The 10707-nt window shown below is 46.7% G+C and overlaps 1 protein-coding gene across 1 annotated transcript; it reads right to left on the reverse strand.

The window, feature by feature from the left end:
• Window positions 1-3004: 3004 nt before the first annotated feature.
• LOC119817779 (PRAME family member 8-like) lies at window positions 3005-5896 on the reverse strand. The gene is made up of 3 exons (XM_038335186.1): window positions 5610-5896; window positions 4421-5008; window positions 3005-3572 (listed from the first exon to the last, which is right to left on the reverse strand). Exons 1-3 carry the CDS (start codon window positions 5894-5896, stop codon window positions 3005-3007), a joined length of 1443 nt encoding a protein of 480 aa, XP_038191114.1.
• Between the last annotated feature and the right edge of the window lie 4811 nt (window positions 5897-10707).

Raw genomic sequence — 10707 nt, forward strand, 5'->3', positions numbered from 1 at the left:
TAGGAAGATTATTATGAACAGAGACATAGGCTCTGTTGATACAGGGGTCAGTGAGTTAGGTCAGAGATCAGCAGTCCCCCCACCCCCAGTAGGTCGCTAAGGCTTGGTATTTAGCCAGTTTGGCCTCTCTTGCCTGTAACCCCAGTTTGATTCTGTAACCTCCAGAGGCACACAAATGGTACAAACCGCCCCCTCCCCGTGTGTGTGTGTGTGTGTGCACGTGTGTGAGAGTGTTTTCAATTGGTTACAGTTTGGTGGGTTTGTGAGAAGGGGTATTTTCTTTTCTTGGGTTTTGGAATTTTGTTGTATTGGGTTGTTTTTTGATTTTTGAAACAGAGACAGGGTTTCTCTGTAGCTTTGGAGCCTTCCTGGAACTCACTCTGTAGGCCAGGCTGACGTCAAACTCAGAGATCTGCCTCTGCCTCCTGAGTGCTGGGATTAAACATGCATGCCACCCCTATACCCCGGTGCTTTTGTTTTTTGAGAAAGAATTTAAAGTTGGATGGGTGGAGGGGAGAAGATCTGGAAGGACTTGTAGGAGAGGAAGAATATGATCTAAAGTTAAAAATTTTTGAAGTTAAAAAAAATGGGGGGCGCTGGAGAGATGGCTCAGAGGTTAAGAGCATTGCCTCCTCTTCCAGAGGTCCTGAGTTCAATACCCAGCAACCACATGGTGCCTCACAACCATCTGTAATGGGGTCTGGTGCCCTCTTCTGGCCTGCAGGCATACACGCAGAGAGAATATTGTGTACATAATAAATAAATTTAAAAAATGGGAATGGACAGAAAAAAAATCTATCACCTCGGACTGCACACCAACCTTCAAGACTGCCTGAGGCTGTGCTGCTTGTGTTCTCATTGAGTCCCTGTAAAGAGATGGGAACCGGCTTAGCAGAAGACTCCAGCCGGTCGGGCAGCAGCCTCGACGCTGGCACTCCAGGCCTTTCCACGGGCTCCTCTGAGGCCTTTTGTTTTTGCTGCAGACTCTCCTGCCTCTACTTCCCAAGTACAGGAATCTAAGGAATGCCTTGTCCCTCGCCCAGCCTCCACAGAAGCTTGAAGGACCTTTGGAATCCCACTTGCACTGGGCTGTGGTTTGCACATTCCTTTAATACCAGTACTGAGACAGCAGAGAAACAATCTCAGGAGTTCCAGGTCAACTTGAGATAAACAGACCATTTTTTTAATATTTAGTGTTGGGTATATGTGTGCATGACACAGCACTTGTCTTGGCCAGTGTTTATCTCAGCACTTTCAGGAGAAGCCTCTAGATTACACGTTAGGCTTAGTAGTAAGGGGAGGGACAAGTAGCTGAGGGCTGGAGAGATAGCTCAGTGGTTAAGAGTACTGGTTGCTCTTCCAGAGGCAGAATGTTGTATACATAATAAATAAATACCACATGATCTTAACTTCTTTTTTTTTTTTTTTTTTTTTTTTTGGTTTTTCGAGACAGGGTTTCTCTGCAGCTTTTTTAGAGCCTGTCCTGGACCTAGCTCTTGTAGACCAGGCTGGCCTCGAACTCACAGAGATCCGCCTGCCTCTGCCTCCCGAGTGCTGGGATTAAAGGCGTGCGCCACCACCGCCCGGCTATGATCTTAACTTCTAAGCCATCTCTCCAGTTCTCCACATTGATTTACCTGCCTCTTCGACTGCAAGGATTACAGGCATGCGCCACTACCTTCCGGGCCTCCCTTATATTCTTAGCACATATAGAAATGAAAACCAGAGTGCATGAAACAAAATTCTTTAATTGCTACAATATGCAAATACAGGGGGAGTGCAATGGGTAGACTTAGGCACTCATTAACCAAACAGTTTTACTCCAGACATTTACAATACAGTTCTTAAGGTCTATCAATCCTTTAAGACAAGACAGGGACATCTGTCCATATGCTGGAGACCTTTATGTTTAGGGACAGCCAGAGGGCTGGAATCATCAAATAGCGCCCCACAGAAGTGTGATTTACCATGGTGACATACTTCAGAAATCTCTGCGTGTAGGTTAAAGCAGGAGGATTTCAAGGCCAGCCTGCGCAATATAGGACTTATGAAAGAGACGGAGAGGGAGCAAGCTATGTGGCTTATAGCTGTGACCTCCCAGTACAAATGTACTAGATAGTACCATTCCCCAAACCCTCATAGGAGTGTAGTGCTCATTTTAGGCTGAAAACTTTGTACACAGAGGCACTAAGCAGACACACAGTGGGACATAACCGTCACTCAGACAGAAGAGAAGACAAGCTCTGCCTGCCTTTATTTTAGTCAGGATCCTCTCAAGGTTAAAGGAACAGAACTGACAGAACTATATATAGTAGAAATATATGAACCTTAGTAGACCAAGAATGTAGGAGTTGTCCATCCACAAGGCTGGAAGTCTCTTACCAGTTTCCTTCTTCCATATCTTTTTAAATATGCTGTCAAGAGAAGGCATGGTTTCAATATAGGGTGGGTGTGTTACTTCAAATAATGTGATGAAGAATCTCACCTCACAGGAATGCTCAGCAGCTTGGGTTCTAATCTGATTACAGGCATAGTCATGTTGACAAACCAGGTTAGCCGTCAGAGATGTCTAGAGATCTTGGACAAGGGGTCAGAGAACACAGGGTCTTTCGAGCTCAAGAATCAAAGGAAAACCGTGGCACTGAATCCAGGTTAATGGCATGGAAGGACACCTGAACATCCAGTCAAAATCAGACCCTTACTCTATAACTACCATGTAGGAGAAAGTCACTTACGATCATGTCCTGGCAAAACTCTTTTAGAAAATGCAAAATTGGGGCTAGAGAGACAGCTCTGCAGCTAAGAGCGCCTGTTCCCAGGTTAGATTCCCAGCCCCACACAGTGGTTCACAGCCACCTGTAACTCCAATTCCAGGGAATCCAACCCTTCGTCTGACCTCCACAAGCACCAAGCACGCATATGTGCAAGGAAACCACTCACACCCTTGATGAAATACCTATTGCTAGGCTTTCACTTCTCAGCATCAAGAAGCAACCTTCCCCATTTACCGCCAACAATGACAAAGCCTGGTCTCCAGGTCATAGATACAGCGCTGACAACATCTGTGACACATATGTGTAGCAAAGGAGACTCTCTTGGGCTGCCTGACAGTAATCAGTGTATCCATAAGCTCAGGACAAAGTTGAGCAAATCTTCCCACACGGACATCACCCCTGTCATCATAGCATTCTAGAGGGGCGGGGTACAGCTCTTGAATGAGCTGGTTGAGGTTGGCTGTGTGATACAGAAGGTCCTTCAGGACAGCCATGGAGATGTCATTGTCATAGAAATTGACCCTAGTGAGTTGGGAGCACTGGCTCAGGGCAGGCAGGAGGGTGATGAGCTGGGAGTCCACCATGCAGCAGCCCTCTAGCTCTAGGGTCTGCAGAGTGCCCGCAACACTGTTCAGGAAATCACGGAAAGGCACGGGATATAGGTCCATTAATTTCACAAGCCTCAGACTCAGGTGTTTCAGCTGATGGAGACTCTGACTCTGGGACAAGGAATTCAAGTCTAACTGTGAAAGCTTGCACACAGTGATGGATAGGGTCTCCAGAGGGGTCTTCAGGTACCTAGGGAGAGACCAAGAGATTAGTTCTGGCACAAGATGGAGAGAGCTGCTGTCAGAGGCAGCACAGAGGTGAAGGTGACCCTTGTTTAGAAGTCATGCAACTATATAATGGAGAGCAATATCCAGGATCCAGCTCATTGGGAGTCTCACCATTCTTGGCAGAGAGAGAGAGAGAGGGAGGGAGAAAGGGAGGGGGGGGGCTACAAGTACCAGTAATGGGACTTCTTCAGTCCATGGGTAGCAGCTTCCATTACTATGAAGAAGAGAACCTGTGCTGGCCACATTAGCCAGGGCACACACTGGAAAAACTAACCCATGAAAGACCTGGAAGTCTTCACCACCGCCCGGCAATCTGGAAGTCTTGAATCATCTTTTGCCTCCCCCGGAACAGTGTCTGCCCTTATTCAGTTTTTCATCCCTACCTCTCACCCACACAATTGGTATTACTCATTTCTACCCATCTCTATTCAGGCCCTACATGTGGGAAGTTAGAAGACACACAAATACCAAGCACCAAGTTCCCCCGTGGATCTGTGTAGGTAAGGGTCCTCTCTAGTTCTGGGCCCACTGTTCTGACCTATTCCCTGCCCCTTAGACAGAATCCCAAGGAAGAAAACAGAGCACATACTTCCTACATCTGATGCCCTCCCCAACTGGTCTTCTAGCAGGACTGCTCAACACATCTCCTACTCAGCTCAGCCTCTGCTTAATGAGTGGCCACTGAACAAACTGAGCTCCCAAATCAGTTAAGATAGAAACAAAACCCGACTTAGACACTGCAGTGACTCCATGACTGTGAAATCCAGTGGCTGCCTTCACTCGGGTACCCACCTTGCCTCCCCGCCTTACCTGAACAACTGTTTCATGTGCTCACTGGAAAAGTAGACGCCATTCATGGAGAGATGCTGCAGACAGTTGAGTTTGGAGAACTGAGAAACAAACTTAGTGATACACTTCTGTATGTTTGAGGGGGTATTTAGAACCTTGAAGGTGTTCTTGTGGATCCGTGTTAAAAGGAGTTTTTGAAGATTTCTCATCTGGTCCAGGTAAGATACAAAATGCACTAGAGTGGACAGACTCCAACCTGTATTCAGTTCCAACTCCTGGATGCTGTCAGGCTGGAAAACCATCAGGACTTTCCTGACAGTATACACGGGCAATGCCCAGATCTGCATCTTCACACAGCACAGCCTTATGAAGCTTCTCCTCTGCTGGGCCCACTGTAACAAGTACGTTTGGTGTTCATTCAGATGGAACCTGAGGCAAAGGTCTGCGACCACCTTCAAATGCTGCCTCAGGGCGTATCTAGGAGCGCGCTTCACCGCTCGCTTCTGACCCACAGCCTCTGCAGAGCACTCTCCATCCTCTGTGCCAGCCCAAACATCCCAGAAGTTGTGCTGCACATTCCTCAGGTCGAGCACCTGGAGCTTCCCCCTCCTGTGAGTAAAACAGGTAGAAACGGTAGAAGATACAAAAGACCAAACCCAGCCAGGCGGTGGCGGCGCACATCTTTAATCCCAGCATTCCTGAGGCAGAAGCAGGAGGATCTCTGTGAGTTTGAGGCCAGCCTGGTCTACAGAGTGAATTCCAGCACAGCCAGGGCAGTCAGAGAAACCCTGTCTCGAAAAACAAACAACAGCAACAAACAAAGACCACACCCAGGCCAGCTTTTCCTCCCCATCTCTGCGGCCACCTGTTCCCCCGCTGTTATGTGTGTTTATGCTTTTCCGTCCTGGGTCTCCCAGAGCAGCTCCAGGCAAGGGCTCTTTGCCAGAACTGCATATAAAGACCTGTCCGGCTTCCTCCCTGCAGTGACTCTTGACTCAGTCTTCCACTTCTAGAACCTGGGAGAGCCAGAGTAAGGCTTGTTTCACTGTGGCCACAACTGCTTTAAGCTGGACTCAATACCCAACTGTCCTTTTATACTGGGGCTCAACAGGAGTCAAGGCTTCTGCAATCTTCCAAGATGATACCATAAAAATCCTCTCATCTACCTTTGACCTCATTCTCCCTTACCCCAGATGTCATTCTTCCCTACCTGGGGAGCACCTTCTGTGTTCGCAGCATGTCTACTCCATCCAGGACAGCCTGCAAGGTCTCCAGGTGGGAAGTCTTCATCAGGGTCCCCACGGGAAGGAAGGTGAAAGGCCAAACTGCTACCATAGCCCTCAGAAGGTTTCTCTGTCCCTGGTTGAAGGCTTCCTTGAACAGTGGTGGGAACAGCACCCTGGGCAGGCACTGCAGAGCAGAGATGGCCAGGGTTTCATCCTTCAGCAGGCTCTGCACTGCCAGCTGCAGGAGTGTGGGTGGGTCCTGACCACTCATTCTTCAGATCTTTAATCTGAAGCAACCTGGTAAAATATAAAGGAGGCTATGTCTTAGGAAACCCCACTTCTCACCTGTCTTAGTCACTGCTCTATGCTGTGATGAGACACCATGACCAAGGCTCCTCATAAAAGCATTTAGCTGGGGCTTGACTGCAGTTTCAGAATGCTAATTCAAGACCACCATGGTAGGTGGGCAAGGCACTAGAACAGTAGCTTACAATCCATCTGCAAGCAAACTGCAAAAGGAGAGTCTGGCATGGGCTTTTGAAACCTCAAAGTCCACCCCTAGTGACATACCTTCTCAAAAGGCCACATCTCCTAGTCCTTCCAAAATATTGCACCAACTGGGAACCAAACATTAAAATATAGAAACAGCATATGGCCACACCTTTGTAACTGTGCTATCTAAATCCAGCCACTGTTCCTCCAAATTCAATTCCCACTGGGACAGGGTATCCAGAAACCTAAGAGTTAAACCCCATCCTTTTATGGCAACAGGGACACTAATCACCTCTCAAGATGCTCATGGCAAAGTCAAGGAATTATTTCATGTTGGGAGCTATAGATCCCTGGCCCCTTGACTTTCTTTACCTGCAGCTGCTATGAGCAGCTTGATAGCAGGCTGGAGGGCCTGCAGCTGAGAGATCCCAAGAGCTGGGCGTGGCTAAGGATCTTTATATAAGCTGCCCCTGAGCACAATAAAGTGGGTCATTTGGCATTCTTCTATCAAGGATAGCCATGTCCCTCCATCTGTCTCTCTCCACATGTCTCCGTGCTTGTGTGTGTTTTTAAGTCTCAGCTTAGTTCGGTTTGTATAACAGTCCTATAGTGGCATGGGAGCTACATGACCATTTTCGTCCACGTTTTTACAATTTCATGCCTTTCCTTCCCATATTATACGTGTTTTATTTTTTATTTTTTTATTTTTTGGTTTTTTCGAGACAGGATTTCCCTGTAGTTTCTAGAGCCTGTCCTGGATCTATCTCTTGTAGACCAGGTTGGCCTCGAACTCAGAGATCCGCCTGCCTCTGCCTCCCGAGTGCTGGGATTAAAGGCGTGCGCCACCACCGCCCAGCTTGTTTTATTTCTTTATTTTTATTTTGGATATTTGAGACAGGGTTTCTTTGTAGTTTTGGAGCCACCACTACCCAGCAACTTAACTGCTCTTGTACAGGACCTGCATGATGGCTCACAACTACCTGTAACATAGCACCAGTTCCAGGGGCTTCAACAGGCACACGTGTGGCACACATACATGCATGTAGGCATAAAGTAAAATAAATAAATCTAAAAAAAAAATTTAAACCTGGTGGTGGTGGCACACATCTTTAATCCTAGCATTTGGGAAGCAGAGGCAGGCGGATCTCTGAGTTCGAAGCCAGCCTGGTCTACAACATAAGTTCCAGTAAAGTCAGGACTGTCCTAACAAAAAACCCGTCTAGGAAAAAAAAAGGAGCTAGCCAGGCGGTGGTGGCGCACACCTTTAATCCCTGCACTCGGGAGGCAGAGGCAGGAGGATCTCTGTGAGTTCGAGACCAGCCTGGTCTACAAGAGCTAGTTCCAGGACAGGCGCCAAAGCTACAGAGAAACCCTGTCTCGAAAAAGGAGTACTGGCTGCTCTTCCAGACGACCTGAGTTTGGTTCCCAGCACCCACATGTTGGCTCACAACCACCTGTAACTTTAGCACCAGGGGCTCTGCCCTCTTCTAGCCTTCATGAGCACCAGGCAAAAACACCATACACAAATAAAATTTTAAAATAAGAACAAAATAATTTTGAGGTACTGGGGTCTCATCCTATGGCCAGGCCCATGCTAGACAAGTGCTCGATAGTAAGCTACATTTCCAACATTTATTTCACTTCACGTAGAGACAAGGTCACTTTGTGTACCCCACGACAGCCTGGAACTGGGGTTTCTTTCTCCACTGTGTCCCTAGTGCTATGATTCCAGGAGTGCTAGCAGCCCACCTAGCTTTGTTTTCATTTGAAAGGCAGTCTTGTTATACTGACCAGGCTGAACCAACCACATTCCTACAGCTTCAGTGCCCAGAATAGATGAGATGTTTTGCATTACCAAAGATCATTCCCAGTACTGTTGTAAAGAAACTTCAAGTTATAAAGCCACACAACTTACTTAAGAAGTATAATTTAAGGGACTGCAAACTAATTAACCAAATGTAGAGCAGGAAAGTCAGGTGTTCAAGACCAGTCTGGAATTAATGAGACTTTATGAGACTCAAAAGTCTTTTTGTTTCGTTTTGTTTTGCTTTTTCAAGATGGGGTTTCTCTGTGTAGTTTGTCCTGGAACTCACTCTGTATGACCAGGTTAGGCTCAAGCTCACAGAGAACCACATGCTTCTGGCTTCCAAGTGCTTGGGATTAAAGGTGTGCATCTCTAGATGCTCAGCAAGACTCAGTCTTAAACTTAACAAAATAACAACAAAAAAAATTCTATTCATTGGGCATTTCTCATTACAGCCTGGTCTATAGAGCAAGTTCCAGAATAGCCAAGGATACACAGAGAAACCCTGTCTTGAAAAAAAATAAATAAATAAAATCCAAACACTAATGAGGTAGAATTAAGAAGATCAGCTACTTAAGGTCAGACTGGACTACGTAAGACCACGTCTTTAGAGTGCATGCGCCGCCACCGCCAGGCTGTTTACAATTCTAACAGGAGGATGAGGCAGTCTGAGGCCATCCTAGAGACTGAGACCCTATGTGAATAACCAAAGAACATAAATTTTAAACGGATACAAATGAAAGCATAATTCTAGATATTAGAGTAACTCCACTATCAGCATGGGGAGGAGGAAGCAGAACTGCCAGGAGTTTAACGGCACTCGGCTACGGAGTGCAACCTTGTCTCAAAAGCCAAACAAAAAATAATTCGATATTAAGCAGAGGTTGGTGAAACACACTGGTAAACACACCACAGTACGGAGGCTGAGGAGGGAACTGGAAGTGGGGGCTGGGGGTGGAATGTTTGATATCTGGCCTAACCTGAGCTACATTCTAGGCAAGCCTGGGCAGCACAGGCTACCGCCCTCGCCTCAAAAAAAAAAATAAATTAATAAAAACGAAGCCAACAGATTAAGAGCGAAAGATAGTCAAGATGATGGCAAACTTATTAGTAAGCCCAATGCTTGACACGTTGAGTCAAAAGCCCCTGAATCAGTGTGGACGAATGGAGGTCACTAACTTACCAGGAACAAGCAGTAATTACAGAACTCAGAACCCCAGAAGAGTCAGGCAGCCACTCCAAGCTCGCGCTCCAAGGCTGTGAGTGTCTTTTCCGGCTCCTCTGAAGACTTTTCAGCCATCTTCACTTCACACTTCCGTCCTGAAGGTTTCGCATCCCGTGTTCCGCCTTACACTTCCGGTCTGAAGCTTTCCCCCCGCCCCTCGGTATTCCGTCTCATACTTCCGGTTTGTAGCCCCGCCTGCCAACCACAAGCTGTTACGCGATTGGATGACTGAGTCTCCGCCCTGTCTGGGCTTTTTCTGGCTCTGGATTTCGATACAAATGCTCTGTGCGAGGGAGAAAAAAAAAAAAAAAAAAACACAGGAAGGTTCGCGAAAGGACGCATGCCTTTGATTCCAGCCCTCTAGAGGCAGAGACAGGCTGATTTCTGTGTCTTCAGTGCCAAGTTCTCTAGGGCTGAGAGGAAAAAAACAGAAAATCTGAAAGCCGCGGGGAAATGGTGACTGACTGGTGCACGCCTTTAATCTCAGCCCTCCGGTGGCCGATTCAAGCAGATCACTGTGAGTTCGAACCCAGTCTGCTCTACATAGAGACCGCCAGTATAGCCAGATCACCATAGTGAAACGTTGTCTATGAAACAAAAAACACCATTAAAAATTTAAAAAAAAAACACTGGGCGGTGGTGGCGCACGCCTATAATCCTAGCACTAGGGAGGCAGAGGCAGGCAGATCCCTGTGAGTTCGAGCAGCCTGGTCTACAAGAGTTAGTTCCAGGACAGGCTTGCTATAGTGAAACCCTGTCTCGAAAAAACAAAAACATACAAACAAAAAAAAAAAAAAAACCCCACAAAACCTTGATTCTGTGAAAGTCAAAAGCCCAGTCACTACCACTTATTTGTTTGATTAATATTGTTTTACTTGTTTACTTATATAAGCCCTTCATTTTGGATTTGTTCCTTAAATGAAAAAAGTAAACATAAAAAGGAAAGGATGTTAGGGTTCCTAGGTATGATGGAGTTTGGTTTATGTATTTGTTTTACTTATTTATGCACTACATTTTTGGTTTCCTGAATGACCAAAAAGAAAAAGGTAAGACTGTTCCTAGACCTAGTAGAGGAGAAGATTATTGTAAAGAAAAGGGAGCGCATAGCCAGAGGTAGAGACATCTGGGAGAGTCCAGAGTGGACAGGACCCTGAGCCAGGTGAGGAACCAAGGGAGGAAGGGAGAGAGGAGAGACAGGAAACCGGGTGCTGCTGCAGTCAAGAGGGCAAAAAGTCCAAAAAATAAAAACAAATAAAAGGGGGTGTGGGGCAGGTAATCAAAATAGTTGGATTATATTGAGAAGAACCTCTGGGAGAAGGGCACCCCAAACTCTGGGGTAGAGGGTACAATCAGGAACTGAGGGATGTGGGAGAACCCAGTGGCCAGGTCCGTTTTGATATGTTAAATAGACACATCAGCCATTTGTCCCAAGGTTTAAGACTTAACATTTCCCAGATGGGGTCTTGCTCAGCTTGCTTTGAAACTCCAACTCTTAGCAATTCTGCCTCGGCCTTCTTCCTGGAGTGGTTACAGTTGTGAACCAACAGATCTGGCTGAACTA

Source organism: Arvicola amphibius, chromosome 6 (genome assembly GCF_903992535.2).
Source record: "Arvicola amphibius chromosome 6, mArvAmp1.2, whole genome shotgun sequence".
NCBI classification, from domain to species: Eukaryota; Metazoa; Chordata; class Mammalia; order Rodentia; family Cricetidae; genus Arvicola; species Arvicola amphibius.

Coding starts and splice junctions, on each gene's coding strand:
- LOC119817779 (XM_038335186.1), bottom strand. CDS start 5,896: ATGAGTGGTCAGGACCCACCCACACTCCTGCAGCTGGCAGTGCAGAGC. Junction 5,009..5,609: donor ACACAGAAGGTGCTCCCCAG/GTAGGGAAGAAT, acceptor TTTTACTCACAG/GAGGGGGAAGCTCCAGGTGC. Junction 3,573..4,420: donor CACATGAAACAGTTGTTCAG/GTAAGGCGGGGA, acceptor GTCTCTCCCTAG/GTACCTGAAGACCCCTCTGG.